This window comes from Meriones unguiculatus, chromosome 9 (assembly GCF_030254825.1).
Source record: "Meriones unguiculatus strain TT.TT164.6M chromosome 9, Bangor_MerUng_6.1, whole genome shotgun sequence".
In the NCBI taxonomy this organism is placed as follows: domain Eukaryota; kingdom Metazoa; phylum Chordata; class Mammalia; order Rodentia; family Muridae; genus Meriones; species Meriones unguiculatus.
The window spans coordinates 115,625,388-115,642,782 of record NC_083357.1 but is presented as its reverse complement, the minus strand read 5'-3'; the positions used below and the strand labels follow the sequence as shown (position 1 = coordinate 115,642,782).

The window sequence follows — 17,395 nt, the reverse complement described above, 5'->3', positions numbered from 1 at the left end:
AAATACTCCCTTGGCTTTCCACGGTCTAGAATTTTGATCCTTGTCTGCCTTCTTTCCTCTGATCTTCATCAGACTGGCAGCACGCTCTGTGTAGCTCTCCTTCACTATAGTTTCACTGCACTTCCCTCTAATATCCTTCTTTGCCACTGAAATTATTTTTACTAAATCCTAAAGAAAGTTCTATTTCCAGCATTTCTAGAAAAAAAATCTTCCTTTGCACTTACACTATGTTTGGCGTCCTGAGAGCTTGTTGCGTTGACTTCATGGCTGGCCTCTCTTGTGTCTCTTTGACCTTCTTTGCTCTGAATGTGGCTTCCTTCATGTCTCCTCCCAGTGAGTACTAGCCCCATACTGCGTGAGTTCTCCTGCAGTGTAAGGGTTGGGTCTTTGTTCTCAGGAACAAAATATGGCCAAATTAAGTGAGTAACTTCTGCAATTAAAGTTAAACAGGCCTGTTTTTGCCCTGCCGCTTTCCCTCCCTGAGCTTTGACAGTGTCTCAGATGACGTGTGCTAGAGATGCCCTGTGTGGCAGGAAAGGGGGAGGGGGTGTCCAGCAGTCCTCCTTCCCGCCACACCCACAGGTGAGCTCCGCAGCCCATCTCCGTGCTCCTCCTCTCATTCATGCGGCCTTGCTCGCACCGTTCAGCAGAGCTCTCACTATCTGTACCCTTAGTTTAAAGAACATCTTCCTTAAATCAAAACAGCAGGAGAGTAGTGAAACAATAGCACTCACAGTATGAGTTTGGGCTTAACAGGACTGTAAAATACATTAGAGAATTGAAATATTTTTACTCTTGATACTGGCTCACACTATTCTTAGCAAGTGATTTAATATGATTATATTGAAGGATGAGGCTAAAATACAGAAAAACTGCACTTAACATCTAATGATCTACTACGCAGGTGCATTTAACTCCATTCCATTTGTAACTTTTAAAATTGGTATCAGAAATTCCACTTGAATTTTACCCATTTTCTGGCTCTCATTACTCTTCTTTGTAGAATTAGTAGCTAATAAAATAGCAAAAATGTAGACTGTCAACAATGTGAAGGAGTACAGAAATGAGTACAGATAGATTATATATGCTTAACTCAAATGTATTTTAAGGAAATTCTAATTATGTTCTTTAAGGAATAAAATACATAATACAAATACATAATCATATAAAATAATCTCGTGGCTCTTGTGGCATGTAGTGCATATTTAACTTTTTAATTTAGGATTTTATGGTTAGGTTTACTAAGTCATTGGCAGTTTTAAATTATTTGAGGAATAAATAATGATTTCAGTTTTAGTCACAGTATTGTTGTGTTTTGTTAACAGCTTTTACCGTTTTGTACTGGAGCCAGAGCTGTTAACAGGGGCTAACAATAGCCCTTCTAATGGACCAGTGGCAAAGTTCCTGGACATCCCAGAATCACACCTTCTGACTCTCAACATGATCACCCCGGAGGGATGGTTGGTTGAAATCGTCCACAGCAACTGTGACCTCGACAATATTAACTTAAAAGATGTAAGTTACGGTGGTCATGTGAAGAGAAATGACCAGGAAAAACCCTTGTCTATTAAAGCTGTAGTCCATGAGCAATCACCCATGCATGCCAATTTTCTTTGTAACTCTGGGTCTCAATATGTTCTTTTTCCTTAATTTTTACATTTGCCTCACTTCAAAACTCAACTTCTTCCATTTCCAGGTTTGTAAATGCCCTCACCATTTTTATTGCCATCTGCTACCGTCTCAGACAGTGTAGACTGTTGGAGGTAGAATATGGCAATTTAGGTTGACAGTATTAAGTACCTACTTTGCCTGATGCATTTAACTTCTAGGAGTCTCACTCAGAATGCGTTTTCAGTTATGGGGCTCATAGCTAGAGAAATCAGTCTGTATAAATGTTAAGACAGAAATCAGGAAACAAACTTTGATGGACTGCAGGCAGGGCATACCTGCTTCCCATCACATCTTCTGTAACTTCTGGAATATAAATATTGAGACCTCTGCTTCTCACCTGTGCTCAGTGTCCACGGGAGGGAAACGGAAAAAGAGAATTTTTTAATTTTTTAATTGACATCTGTTCATTCCACATGGTAAAAAGTGTCATAAGGACATTTTCATTCAAAGCTATCTGTCATGTAATCTAGCCATAAAAATCTCCCAGAAATTCCACTTTCTCCCCATACCCTTGAGTCTTCCCTTTCTCCAGTCTCACGTCTACTTTCAAGCTGTGTGTGTGTATGTATATATATATATATTATATATATATAATATATGTATGTATACAGTTATATGTATAGTAATTTTATGTGCCCATAGAAAATCTAGAAACCCCAAATGAGGGAAAACATTTGTCTTTGTGAGCCTAATTTATTTTGCCATCCATTTACCTTCAAATGACATAATTTAATTCTTGTTCATAGCTCTCATCGTGTCATTCATCTATCGATGAATAAATGGATTGGCTCCATAACTTGGCACAATGTTAATGTATGTTATAAGTAGTGCTGCAAAATACAGATACGCAAACATGTCTGTGTTGTCTTCAGTCTTTCAGGAACATGCTCAGGAGCTGGGTCACATGGGCTTTCTGCTTTCAGTGTTTTGAGCAATCTTCCTGCTGATTTCCAGAGCAGCTCCACAATTGACTTTTCTACAGCAGTGCCCATGTGTGCCTGTCCCGGCTTTCTCACCACTTTCTCACCATGTTGTTTTCTGCATGAAAGGTATCTTGCCTGGGATAAAGTGGAACATCAGTCATGGTTTTTGTTTGCACTTTCCAGCAGCTAAGATGGTGACATTTTGTGTGTTTGTTGGCATGTGTACTTAGGATGTTGAACATTTTGTATGTTTGTTAGCATGTGTACTTATCTCTTGAGTACTGCATGCTTATGTCACCAGCATGCTTACTGATGCGATTGTGTAGTTGTTTCGTATTTGGGGGTATTCTAGACCTTCATCATCCATAAGTTGTACACTTGGTGAAGAGCGTGTCTCTTCGCTGAGCTGCTTCGTCTGCTGTGCAGCTTCCCAAGCTCCATTCAGTCCCATCCTCAGACCTGGGGGTAAGTTCCTGAGCCGTGGCCTCTTTATCTGCAGCACCTGGTTCACTGATGTCTTCTCTCCATACTTGTATATCAGCTTCAAGGACTTTGATCCTTTTAGAATTTGTTTTGTGAAGAGTGAGAAACAGAACTCTAGCTTTAACTCCTACGTGAGGAGACCTCATGTTCTCGTTACCATTTGTTGAAGAGGTTGCTATCTTTTCTGTAGTGGATGTTTCAGTATATTTGTCAAAAGCAGGGGGCCAGAGCTGTAATGGTTTAATTTTGGGTCTTCTTTACTAGAACTCCTTAAATATTTCCACCCATGACCCTTTTACACATGAGGAAATCTTACATGAGCCCGGGACCATGTACTATAAAGACCATCTACAAATTCAGCACTTACTAATAAGTTATAAGCTTCTTTTAAAACAATTCTTTGATTACACATCATTTTACCATCGACTAAAAATGAAGACAAATCTGCATACTAGAAAGTTAGGTGTGCTTGTTTGTTTATTTTAATTTTTCATCATGTGTGCTTGTGTGTGGGAACACATACCACAGCACATGTATAGAGGTCAGAGAACAACTTGTGAGAGTCAGTTCTCTACTTCCACCTCACACACGGACAGAGCAGAAATGTAAATAAATCTTTTTAGGTTTAATTATGTGTTTCTAAAAATCATTTGCCTAGTTGTGTGAATTGCTGGGCATTTTTAAGGCCATTCTAATTGGGCCTCTTTTCCTGATTTCTTTCCTGATAGGATTATTACTGAACTTTTGTGTTGTTTTTTTCTGAAAGCATATGTGCAGTCTAACAGCTTTCTGGGCATTCTGTAAGGGCTTTCATATATAGGACCATGTTGTCCACACACAAAAAAAAAAAAGATAAATTGCCTTCTTTTTCTATTTCCATACCTTTTATTTCTTTCTCTAGTCTTACTGCTCTAGCTCAGACTTCAGTGAGAAGTATTGAATTAGAAGTGGAGTGGAGACCCTTATCTTCTTTCTGACTATAGAGGGTGTATTTCATTTTCTCCTGGTAATAAAATGTTGCATTTAGATTTGTCTCTTATAGAACTTAACCATGTTGAGCTATATCCCTCCTCTTCCATGTTTCTTGAAGGTTTTTATTATTAAGGAATGGTGGGCTTCATCAAAGCTCTTTTTTTTTTTTAATCTGTTGAGATCATGTAATTGTGAATGATCTTTTCCATGTGCTGCTGAATTCAGATGGCAACTATTTTGTTAAGAATCCCTGCATCAAAAAAAAAAAAAAAGAAAGACTCTCTGCAACATGTTCATCGGAGATTGGCTTATGGTTTCTTGTTGTTGTTGTTGTTGTTGTTGTTTTGTGGCCTTCTCCAGTTTTGGAATCAATTTAATACTGGATTAATAAAATATGACTGGTAACCAACCTTCCCTTTCTGTTTTACGGAATAGTTTGAGGAGCACTGATGTTCTTTGGAGGACTAGTGGAACTTGTAAGCTTCTGGGCTTGGACTTTTTGCTTAGAAGACTTTAAATCACATTGTTTCCTGTACAGCTCCATAGGTCATTTGCATTCATTTCACTTCAGCAGATCATATGTGTCTATAAATGTATTCTGCATTTTCCAGTATAGGTCTTCAAAATGTGTTCAGGTGATCTCTGGATTTCACTGTATCTGTTGTAAATCCTTGTAGTTTTCATTTTATTAATATATATATATACAATTTTATTTCTTTCTTATCAGTTACATTTTATTAACTCTGTATCCCAGCTGTATCCTACTCCCTCATTCCCTCCCACTCCCACCCTCCCTCCCTTATCACCTCCCTTCCCCTTTCCAAGTCCACTGGTAGGGGACGACCTCCTCCCAATTCATCTGATCCTGTTTTATCAGGTATCTTCGGGACTGGCTGCAAAGTCCTCCTCTGTGGCCTAACAGGACTGCTCCTCCCTTGGGGGTGGGGAGGTCAAAGAGCCAGCCACTGAGTTCCTGTTAGAAATAGTCCTTGTTCCCCTTACTATGGGAAACCAATTGGTTACTGAGATACCACGGGCTACATCGGAGCAGAGGTTCTAGGTTATATCCATACATGGTCCTTGGTTGAATGTCAGTCTCAGAAAAGACCCTGTGCCCAGATATATTTGGTCCTTGTGGAGCTCCTATCCTTTCCCCATCAGACTAACTCCCCTTCTTTCTTATGATTCCCTGCACTCTGCCAAAGGTTTGGTCATGAGTCTTTGCTTTGAAAACACTGCTAGTTAGAGTCTTTCAGATGCGCTCAGTAGACTCCTGTCATACGTTCAATGCACATCCCATCTGTCTTTCTAAATGAGGATTGATCATCTTACCCCATGTCTGCTCTCTTGATTACCTTTTTTAGGTGTATAGATTTCATTATGTTTATCATATCATATAGGTCTATATAAGCGAGTATATACCGTGTTTGTCTTTCTCCTTCTGTGATATTTCACTCAGAATGATCTTTTCTAGATCCCACCATTTGCCTGCAAATTTCATGATCTCCTCCTTTTTGATTGCTGAGTAGTATTCCATTGTGTAAAAATACCACAATTTCTGTATCCATTCCTTCGTTGTTGGACATCTGGGTTGTTTCCAGGTTCTGGCTATTACAAATAAAGCTGCTATAAACATGGTTGAGCAAATATCCCTCTTGTGTACTGGAGCTAAGTTTGGGTATATACCTAGCAGTGGTATAGCTGGGTCTTGAGGAAGCACTACTCCTAATTGTCTGAGAAAGCGCCAGATAGATTTCCAAAGTGGTTGTACCGGTATTCTGGTCCAAGATGGTGGTGGCTAGTGTGCAGCTTAGCTGAAGGGGAGAGGACCTGAAACGCGGAAATTGGTGAGTGAAGGAGCTGATCAACCCAGAACAGAGTTATCTAGACTTCCAAGAAGAAAGAGACTAACCATGATCTGAGTCCTTCTAGTTTTCATTTCTAATTTATGTCTTTCTTTCTTCTTTGGTCTGTTTTCCTAATAGTTTGTCAATGAGCTCCGTTTCATTTATTCGTTGTATTGTTTTCTCCATTACAAATTCATTAATTTCTGACTTGATCTTTATTATTTTTCCTATCTGCTGATTAGGTTTGTCTTTTTTGTGTTTCTAAGACCCCTAAGGCTTACTATTCCTCATTAATTTATGTGAAATTTCTTTTTCTCACATATAGGCACATATTGTTATGAGCTTTTTTCCTTCACTAAACTGCTTTCTGTTATATCATCTGTGTTCATTTTCATCAACTCCAAGAATTTTTAATTCTTCTCCTGGTTACTTTGAGGACTATCTGTCATTCTGTAGTGTGCTCCTGAGTCTCTATGGGTTTGTGTATTTTCTAGTTTTTCATCCTGTTGACTTATAATGTTATTGCATTGTTGTTGATATGTTTTAAAGAATATTTCATGAGCGTCTGAAAGGAATGCTTATGAGTGGAATTTTCCATAGAGGTCTGTAAACTCTGTATTTAATAACATTTTGTTTAGTGCTGATGCTTGTTCATCTTTTGTCTGGATAACCTGTCTGTTGCTAAGAGGGTGACATTGAAGTCGTCATTACTGTGTGGAGGTCAGTCTATTTCAGGATTGACCGTCTGTTTTATTAAATTGGGTACACCACTGCTCAATTCATCATCTAAACCAACCTTTACTGTAAGTAAAGAGGAAGAGGATGCAAAATAATAAAATATATAAAGGAAATTGAAAAAGATATATCTGTTGTCTTCATGATCAGTGAGATCTCTTAAAAAGGTCTTGGGGTCTCATAAACAGAATAAACAATGTGCATTATTAATATAATTTTATTATTAACATAACTTTATTATTAATGTGTGTTATTAACATAACTTCAAAGATCTCAACCAAAACTGAAAATTTGCAATCGGGCAATTCATAGCGAAGCAACAAAAGCACTGTGTGATAGTCTTCTCATTTGAGACAGCAAGTGCAAGTTATCGAAGTGCTTTCGTGGTGAGGAGCAGATCTCACAGTCTCTCCAGAGCCCTTTAGATAAGCAATAGCTCCAAGTCTGCAGTCGGACAAGGTCTCCGGCTTTGTAGATGCGGGGTAAGCAAAAGGTTCTTTGTCTAGTATTGATGCTACCTTTCTGACTCTCTTGTTCCCATTGCGTAATATAATAAAGTATCTCTAACTATCCCAGAATATTTTTCAAATAATGTGTAGAGCCATTTACTGTAATAGAAAGGAGTAAGTGCAGAAATACAAAACTGGGGCTGGAGAGATGGCTCAACCTTATTAAAGGCTAGGCTCACAACCATAAATATAAGAAATACAAAACTGAGCTGGTCATGGTCACACATGTAATTTCAGCATTTTGAAGACTGTAGCAGGAGGATTGTTTTAAGCTCCCAGCCAACTTGAGCTGCATAGCAAGAGATTGAGAAGTGACTTGTGTATAAACATTTTTCCGTAAGAACTGTTATCATACCATTGTAGTGCCTGTGAGACCAAAAAGAGCATCATTCCTTTAACTAGGTTTCTCCCTCTGAAATCTTCCATTTTAAAAATTTGCTGATTTGACATGCCAAGGCTGGTTGATATTCGTGGGAGGCCGCCCCTTTTCTGAGGAGAAGGGGAGGAAGTGTGGGCAAGGAGGGAAGGGAAGCTGTGATACAACTGAATTAAAAACAAAACCGAAAATAAAAAAAGCTTCTTATGGGTTTTGCATATAGTTGATATATGAAATTCATCCCTAGAATAGCAACAACACACAAGTAATTCAGAACCTTCAAACAAACACCACAGTCGAATATCAGGAACTACAGAGAAGCTTCACACAACATTCTAACCACTGCTGAGATAGTGACACCAAAGAAAAAGGGCCAGACAGCATGGAATGTTCCCAGCGATTCCTGAAAATATTTCTAGGCATATTACTATAACATTCAAACCCTCCTGTTGTGAAACATTTCAAAGATTAACACCATCTACTATATTTTGCTTAGGAAAACTTCCAAACATTCATATTTGATCATGCTTTCCATGTGAGGGAAGGAAAAGGTTCTTTCCCTAAATTATAGTAATTACAAAGAAGAAATTTTATAAATAGTTGAATGTCCAAACCTTCTAAAAACATGTTTATGAATGGAAGGCACAATAGTATATAGCGATTTGTCCCAGCTACCTGGGAGTCAAAACAGAAAGCTAATGAGTTTAAAGCCATTAGAGCACTGTAGCCTATTTAGTGAGACCTGATCTCAGAGGTTCATAGAAACATTGCTTCTGAGAAAACCATTTTTAATCAAAATATAAGCTATACATATTTGCTTGAATAAACCCATAAAATTCAAATGTGTTCATTTTTACATGAAAGTTTCATCTGCAGGTACTTTCTCTTTTTTCTACTTCGTTCTGCTATGGAAAGGTTAATTTTAATTTTTTTAAATAAATGGCATTTTTACTTGTACTTAAATAATGAATATGTTTTAATTACAAGAAAGCCAGTAGGTGATAACTTGGGTTTCTTGCCCAGTTTGAAATGAATGCTGTAGGAAAAAGATGCCCTGAAACTTTTTTTATAACTATCGTATAAGCCTGCCTTTAAAAGAGCTTTGATTACTGCTAGTACGGAATAGCTAGCCAGAATCACTCCTTCCTACTTTCTGTTATTGGTACATATATCATGAAGTTAGCAAAGACCTGCTATGGAAAAGAAAAAAAATTAACCATGATCTTTTGTCTTGCAGAAATTGGTGAATTATCAGTTTACTCATGTGTCAAAGGAAGACTTGAGCTTATAAACCAAAGTGTATTGTTTCATTGAAAAATCATCACTTTCATTTTTTACAAAAGGTACATTCTTATTATGCACAATGCCCAACCAACGATGTATTTCTCCCCAGACTGAGAGAGTTGTTACAGCAGAGTATGAACTTGAGTATCTACTACTTGAAGGACATTGCTTTGATATGACGACAGAACAGCCCCCACAGGGTCTGCAGTTCACTCTGGGCACAAGAAGCAACCCTGCGATGGTTGACACAATAGTGATGGCCAACCTTGTGAGTACTCTATAACCGGCTTCATGCTAGTAACATCGTGATGTTATTTCTTAACTTTTCCTGATAGTGAAAATAAAATCCTCTTTACTCTTCAGTTGTTGATCAGCTAAAAGAAAACACAGTAAATCTTTTTGAGATTAATTTTATGTTTATATATGCGTGTGTGTCTGGATGAATGCCTGCCGTGTATATGCAGGTGCCTGTGGAAACCAGAGGACGGCACCAAATCCCCCTGAGCTGGGGTCTAGGGTGTTGGGAAGTCCCCAGCCTGTGTGCTGGGAATCAAACTCCAGTCTGCAGGAAGTGTTACTAACCACTGAGCCAGCCCTCCAGTCAACATTTCCCTAGTGTTGAATCCTTAAATAAGATAATCACTTTTAAAAATTGGAAGAATTAAGTCAGGCATGATGAAGTCCTCTCTCAAAACAGGGGGAAATTATGCTTTTTATAGCTTATTGTAAAATCTTCTTCCTTATAATTCATCTGTAGAACTTTCTAATTCCATTGCTACCAGATACTTTCTTGGTTAATTCATACATAATCTTTAATGAATAATTGGATATTCTTATTCATGTAATTGAATAGTTTCTCCCTTTTATCTGCAAAGGGGTATTTTCAACTAAAAGCAAACCCCGGTGCTTGGATACTGAAACTACGTGAAGGAAAATCTGAAGATATTTATGAAATAGTTGGGTGAGTTATCCAAACCACTTTTAAAGCTTTAAATGTAAATAATTGCTTAGTGTTATGTATCAGATGACCAAAATGATAATTAAAATTATTTTTAAAATTAGTTCTGGTTGTGTGCAGAGTGAGAGAATGACTTTTCAGGACTTCGCCACTCTGTAGGATTTTAACTACCATCCAAGCACATGACTGTGGCAGGAAATAAATAAAAACAAATGCATTGAAAAGGATGGGAAAGACAGGTTCCTATAACCTGTCACCTCTTCCAACTGCTGTCAGAACAGCTTTGAGAAATCCTCTGCTTGGTATAGTAAGTAGTAAGCACAACTTTGCACTGGATCCCAAATCACGCCTACCCTCGCAAACCTAGCACCTGGGAAGGCCCTCATAGCAATAGACTTTAAACTGTACCCAGAAACTAAGCCTGTAGGCCTTGTCAGGTCTCACAACCCCAGCATCTAGGTCTATCCAGTGTACTCAGTCTTTGTGTTGGCCCCACTGTGAGGCAAACTCAAGTGACTACTAGAAGATGACCAGTCCCTATAAATTCAGACTCTACTAAGAAGGGTTGAAGAGCTGGCTCCCAGGATTGGCACATAGAAAACTGAGAACCTGACAGAAAAAGAGCTACTATGTTTCCATGATTTCAAAGTAAGAAAACAAGAAGCTGCTACTGCCATGATAAACACCAGTTGGCTTTCGTAGCCTAGAAAGCAAAGCAAGTAAACTGTAAGGTTTTCTGCAAAACCTCATGTCTCAGTGGTTGTGATTGTCAAAAAAAATAAATAAATAAAAATTCTAGTAAAACATTAGCACATTTCCCCTTCAAGTTCTAGCTCCCAAGAAAATGTATTTGTTTCTTCAGCAAAATCTAGCTAGGGAACAGCCACCACCACAAAAAAAAAAAAAAAAGTTTAGTAAGATGTTTATGCTATCTCATCCAAGGCTCAGGTAATACAGCAGAAGAGAAGGCAGAAAGAATACTAGTACATAGGGAGAGTAATATCTAAAATTAAGTTCAGTTACCGTGCTTATTCAATAATTTTGAAATCTAAGGAGTGAGTGGTGTTATATATAATGTAAGATAAAATTGAAGTGATACAAATGGACTTCACAGATATACTTTGAATTACTGAGTTTAATAATGCCTTTCACTTTGGGGTATTTGAAAATGCTGGTGATACTGAAAAGTTTTGACAGTAGAATTCCTCTGAAATTGAAAACTTTTAGGTCTCAAAACTGTCTCTCGTTTTAATTATCATTGCAGCATGTCAAATAAAAGATATGAGTTTTGTCAAAGCCTTGTCATACAGTAGCAAAGATAAGCAAGAATATAAGCTTCATGAGTAATTAGAATATTAAATTTAATAAATACCTTCATATAATTTTAATTTATAGTAAAATAGGCTTAATTAAAGAATTATAATATTTTGGTATATATAAGTTGAACATATGACACAAACAATTTATTGTAAAGAAATTATTTATATCATCAAAATTAGAGTCTTTTTGAGTGAATTGTGGACATTTGTATTCTTCCTTTAGGCATGAAGGAACCGACTCTGAGACCGACACAGGCGATGTCATTGTTGTGTTAAACAGTTTCAAGAGCAAGATACTGAAAGTACAGGTATGTGAGGCTGAATCTTTCATAGATATTAGTAAGTGCCATTTTTCCACTTAATTTTATTTTTATATCAACTAAAAATTTGCTTTCTAAAATGTTGTATTGTAACTAGTGAAAAGAAGGAAAATTTAAGGTTATGAAAGTGGAGCTTGAAGACAGAAGGATTGGGGGGGTTGTTTTGTTTTGGTTTTGGGTTTTGTGATATCAGAGTATTTACTCTCTGTAACCAGGTGAAGCTAAAGCTGTCCAGCAGCCTCTGGATATGAGCCAGGGACACAGGATGAAAAGTTGGTCTGAAAAGAAAAGGCAACATTTGTCCCTTAGACAGAGAGAATAGGCATTTTGTTGCTCTTGCTAGGTGTTTTTGTTTTGTTTTGATTTGTTTTTTGAGACCAGGTCTTACTATGTAGCTCTGGCTGGTCCAGAATTTTCTGTATGACCAGGCTGACCTCAAAAGAGATCCTCCTGCCGCTTTCTCTTGTGCTTTCTCTCCCTCCCTAACCAATTCACAACCTTCTTATGTCTTTTTTTTTTCTATTAGAAAGAATTCTAATGAAAACTTTTTTAATATTTACTATTTTTAATTGTATGTGTCTGTTTTATGATGAGGCCGTGTGAATGTGAGTACAAATGCCTGCAGAGGGCAGAGGACAGGGGCATCACACCCCATTCTCCTGAGGGTTTTATACTAAACTCTAATAACATTGTTCTGTGCTTCAGAAGAGGAGGGAGAGGAGAAAGGGAGATAGAGTGAAGGAAGGGAGGAAGGAGGCAGGTGAAGAGAGGGAGGGAAAAAGAAAAGGAGTTGTTTTGTTGTTGTTGTTGTTTTAACAATGGTGGACATAGTTTCTCTTTTGAATGAATGTTCCTGGTTAAAGCTAGCAAAATCGTGGCTAAAAGAGGTGAAACCTGGACCAAGAGCTAAAGCTTGAGTTATGGAGTTATGGAGAAGAGGAAAGATGGGACCAAGAGCTGAAGCCTGAGAATGATGGAGAAGAGGAAAGACAGGACCATGAGCTCAGTGAGAAGGAAGCAGGCACAAAGTCCTCCTGACGAGGAAGCTCTGCTGCTCACCCAGAAGCACTGCACATCCTGCACCACTTGGATTGTCATTTTATTAAATTACATTTAATTTAATACCAATTAAAATGCAAAACCCACATAAAATATTTTCTTAGAAGGATAAAGCATAATAAATTATCTCTAATCAGCCCAAATTGATATCACCAAGGAATCCAGAGATATGTGGATACTTGTGCTAGACAGGTGTATATCACATGCATCAGGAACAGTTGAGCATCAGTTTAAGGTTAAGAATTCGGTGCCTGAAAGAAGAGCTAACTCCAATTCTTTTCAAACTATTCCACAAAATAGAAACAGAAGGAACATTACCAGGCTCATTCTATGAAGCCACAGTCACCTTGGTACCTAAACCTCACAAAGACTCAACAAAGAAAGAGAATTTCAGGCCAATCTCCCTTATGAACATTGATGCAAAAATACTTAACAAAATACTCGCAAACCGAATACAAGAACACATCAAAGATATTATCCACTATGACCAAGTAGGCTTCATCCCAGGTATGCAGGGGTGGTTCAATATATGGAAATCCATCAATGTGATCCACCATATTAACAAACTGAAAGAAAAAAACCACATGATAATCTCCCTAGATGCTGAAAAAGCCTTCAACAAAATCCAACATCCATTCATGTTTAAAGTATTGGAGAGATCAGGGATACAAGGCACATGTCTAAACATAGTAAAGGCGATATACAGCAAGCCTATAGCCAACATCAAACTGAACGGAGAGAAACTTAAAACAATCCCACTGAAATCAGGGACAAGACAAGGCTGCCCACTCTCCCAATATCTCTTCAACATAGTGTTGGAAGTCCTTGCTAGAGCAATAAGACAGTTGAAGGAGATCAAGGGGATACAAATTGGAAAGGAAGAAGTCAAATTATCACTATTTGCACATGATATGATAGTATATGTGAGTGACCCCAAAAACTCTACCAGGGAACTCCTACAGCTGATAAACACCTTCAGCAAAGTGGCCTGATACAAAATTAACTCAAAAAAATCAGTAGCACTCCTGTATACAAAAGACAAAAGGGCTGAGAAAGAAATTAGAGAAACAACACCCTTCACAATAGCCACAAATGGCATAAAGTACCTTGGTGTAACCCTAACCAAGCAAGTCAAAGACTTGTATGAAAAAAATTTCAAGTCTCTGAAGAAAGAATTAGAAGAAGATATGAGAAGATGGAAACATCTCCCATGCTCATGGCTTGGCAGGATTAACATAGTAAAAATGGCCATCTTACCAAAAGCAATCTACAGATTTAATGCAATTCCCATCAAATTGCTAACACAATTCTTTACAGAACTGGAAAGAAAAATTCTCAACTTCGTATGGAATAACAAGAAACTAAGAATTGCTAAAACAGTCCTCTACAATAAAAGATCTTCTGGAGGTATCTCCATCCCTGATCTCAAGCTGTACTATAGAGCAACAGTTATAAAAACTGCATGGTACTGGCATAGAAACAGAATGTTGGATCAGTGGAACCAAACAGAAGACCCAGAAATAAACCCACACACTTATGGACACCTGATTTTTGACAAAGATGCCAAAACCATACAATGGAAAAAAGATAACATCTTCAACAAATGGTGCTGGTCCAACTGGATGTCTACATGTAGAAAAATGAAAATAGATCCATACTTATCACCCTACACAAAACTGAAGTCCTAGTGGATCAAAGACCTCAGCATAAAACCAGACACATTAAATCGGCTAGAAAAAAAAGTGGGGAATACCCTAGAACTCATTGGTACAGGAGAAAACTTCCTGAACAGAACACCAACAGCACAGGCTCTAAGAGCAACAATCAATAAATGGGACCTCATGAAATTGAAAAGCTTCTGTAAAGCAAAGGACACGGTCATCAAAACAAAGCGACTGCCTACAGATTGGGAAAGAATCTTCACCAACCCTTTATCTGACAGAGGACTCATATCCAGTATATATAAAGAACTAAAGAAGCTGAAAAGCAGCAAACCAAGTATTCCACTTAAAAAATGGGGAACAGAGCTAAACAGAGAATTCTCTGTAGAGGAATATCGAATGGCAGAGAAGCACTTAAAGAAATGCTCAACCTCACTAGCCATTCGGGAAATGCAAATCAAAACAACTCTGAGATTTCACCTTACACCCATCAGAATGGCCAAGATCAAACACTCAAGTGACAACACATGCTGGAGAGGGTGTGGAGAAAGGGAAACCCTCCTCCATTGCTGGTGGGAATGTAAACTTGTACAACCACTCTGGAAATCAATCTGGCGCTTTCTCAAACAACTAGGAATAGCGCTTCCTCAAGATGCAGCCATACCACTCCTAGGCATATATCCAAAAGAGGCTCAAGTACACAGTAAGGACATTTGCTCAACCATGTTTGTAGCAGCTTTATTTGTAATAGCCAGAAGCTGGAAACAGCCCAGATGCCCCTCAACTGAAGAATGGATGCAGAAACTGTGGTACATCTATACAATGGAATATTACTCAGCAATGAAAAATAAGGAAATCATGAAATTTGCAAGGTGGGACTTGGAAAGGATCATCCTGAGTGAGTTGTCCCAGAAGCAAAAAGACACACACGGTATATACTCACTCGTATAAACATACAACATAGAATAAACCCACTAAAATCTGTACATCTAAACATACTAAGCAAAAGAGAGGACCCTAACTAAAATGTTCAATCCCCATCCTGAAAGGCAAAGAGGATATCAGAAGAAGAAGAAAACAGGAAACAACCTAGGAACCTGCCACAGAGGGCCTCTGAAAGCCTCTGCCATGCAGACTATGAAAGCAGATACTGAGCCTGATGGGCAACTGTTGGGCAGAGTGAATGGAATTTTATGTAAGAAGTGGGAAATAGTAAGAGCTGGAGAGGACAGGAACTCCACAAGGAGAGCAACAGAACAAGAAAATTTGAACACAAGGAACTTCCCAGAGACTCATACTCCAACCAAGGACTATTCATGGAGATAACCTAGAACCCTGACAATGCAGCCACTTCTGATGAGAACTGATAGACTAAGATCAGAAAGGAGAGGAGAACCTCCCCTACCAGTGGACTTGGGGAGGGGCATGCATGCAGAAAGGGGGGCGGAGAGTGGGACCTGGAGGGGTGGAGTGAGGGGCTTATGGGGGGATACAAAATGAATAAAGTGTAATTAATAAAAGTTAAATAAATAAATAAATAAATAACTGTAAAAAAAAAAAAAAAGAATTCGGTGCCTGGGGCAGGCGAGACTGCTGAGCCATTGAAAGCACTTGCTCTTGCTGAAGCGCTGTTGTTTTCAGCACCTACACCACTTGGGGCAACACCTGGCCTCCAGTGCCAAGGGATCCAATGCCTGTTGTCCTTCTTGGGCACCTAGCAGCACGTGGCATACATAAAACACATGCCAGCTCGCGTGTGTGGGCATGTTCACACACAAATAAATAACATTAAAACAAAAGAGTCGCTAGCTTTTATACCCTTGTGGAAAGAATTAGCAGAATGCAGCAGAGATAATAATGTTTTACTTAACTACGGAAATGTTACTTGTATTTACAAATACCAAAATGTGAGTTGGGGGCAGAGAAACAGGAACAGACACTGTCAGTGCTCTCAGCAACAGTGTGTGGGAGAAAGGGACCCAGTTGTTGCAACAGAGTTGTAAGGGGTGTATGCTGCAGATGTGCTCGGCAGAAGAACTGAAGACAGGATATTACCACCAGGACTTCCTCAGAAGAGGAAGGAGGGCTATAGTGACAAAGAATGAAAAGGGTCTAATTACGTGAGTGAGAAACGATTCTCAAGTTGTGTCATGAGTTGGTCAAGTGTCGGACCCAAGCCGAAGCGCATTATCTGCCAGCCTAGCGGTCGCCGCCAGTTTGTGCAGGCTTCTCTCCGCAGTGGATAGCACCAGGCAGGATTTAACTTAGACACCGTGCTAGTGTGTAACCTGCATTTGCTAACTCTAACTACCTCCTACATTTTTGCAGGTGTCTGCCTTATGTGGAATCCTTTATAATCAATCAATTAAATTCTAAGTTTCCTCTTTGTCATGCTATCCAGGTAAAGAAAAGATCAGGCAAAATTACAGAAGATATCCTTGCTGATAAACATGAAAATAGAGGCATGTGGGATTCAATTAAAAGGTAATTGCCAATAACTGGAAATATTTTAATGACATAACTAGATTGATCAGTAAGGAAAGCCTCGGGTGGCAACAATCTAAGAAAATAAAGCACAGACCCTCCCTCCTAGGAGCAGTAAGAGACAAAACTGCTAACATGAAAATCTGGAGCTGGTGGGAAAGAGACTGGTGGGTGAGAGGAAAAGAAAAGAGGTGAGAACCGTCAGAGCGCAAAGTTCACATGCACAGAGTTGCCAAGGAATTAATACAATTTTAAGAAAGAACCTGGAGCGATAGCATAGCTGAAAACAAAAGGTGGGGATGTGTATACATATTTATACTTATACATACGTGTGTGTGTAAATGTATACACATTACATATATAATGCTGTAACATGGAGTTGTAGGGTGTTTGTTGAGTCATGTCATTAGCTTAAGGTGTTGGGTGTATTTCAGTAGCAGAGTTCTTGCCCAGCAGTGCGCCCTGGGTTTCACCTCCAGCACCACAAAGAGGGAGGGGCAAGAGCGTGAAAGGGAAGCGAAGGGTTCGTTCATGTATGTATAATCCAATAACACAAGACTAGGCATGACGTGGCATTCGAGTGGTATGGTCAGGTGTTCAGGTGTCCTCAGAGGGCAGAAGAGGGAGTCATCATCCATGAAGCTAAAGTTGGGGTGATTGTGAGTTGCCACTGTCAGTGCTGGGAACCGAATTCATCCTGTAGAAAAGCAGGAGTTTCTCCAGCCCGCCAGGTGTGACTTTTGTGTATGACGTTAGATACATCATATACAAAATCAGTGTCACACGGACATCAG

At 38.8% G+C, this 17,395-nt stretch overlaps 1 protein-coding gene across 1 annotated transcript in view; it reads left to right on the top strand.

Annotated features, from left to right (window-relative positions):
• Uggt2 (UDP-glucose glycoprotein glucosyltransferase 2) overlaps positions 1-17,395 on the top strand; it is a 98,360-nt gene that overhangs the window by 57,093 nt on the left and 23,872 nt on the right. The window contains exons 27-31 of the mRNA XM_021637093.2: positions 1,326-1,515; positions 8,910-9,068; positions 9,676-9,761; positions 11,301-11,385; positions 16,519-16,601. Of these exons, the coding sequence (XP_021492768.1) occupies positions 1,326-1,515; positions 8,910-9,068; positions 9,676-9,761; positions 11,301-11,385; positions 16,519-16,601 (603 nt within the window). The remainder of the gene's footprint in view (positions 1-1,325; positions 1,516-8,909; positions 9,069-9,675; positions 9,762-11,300; positions 11,386-16,518; positions 16,602-17,395) is intronic.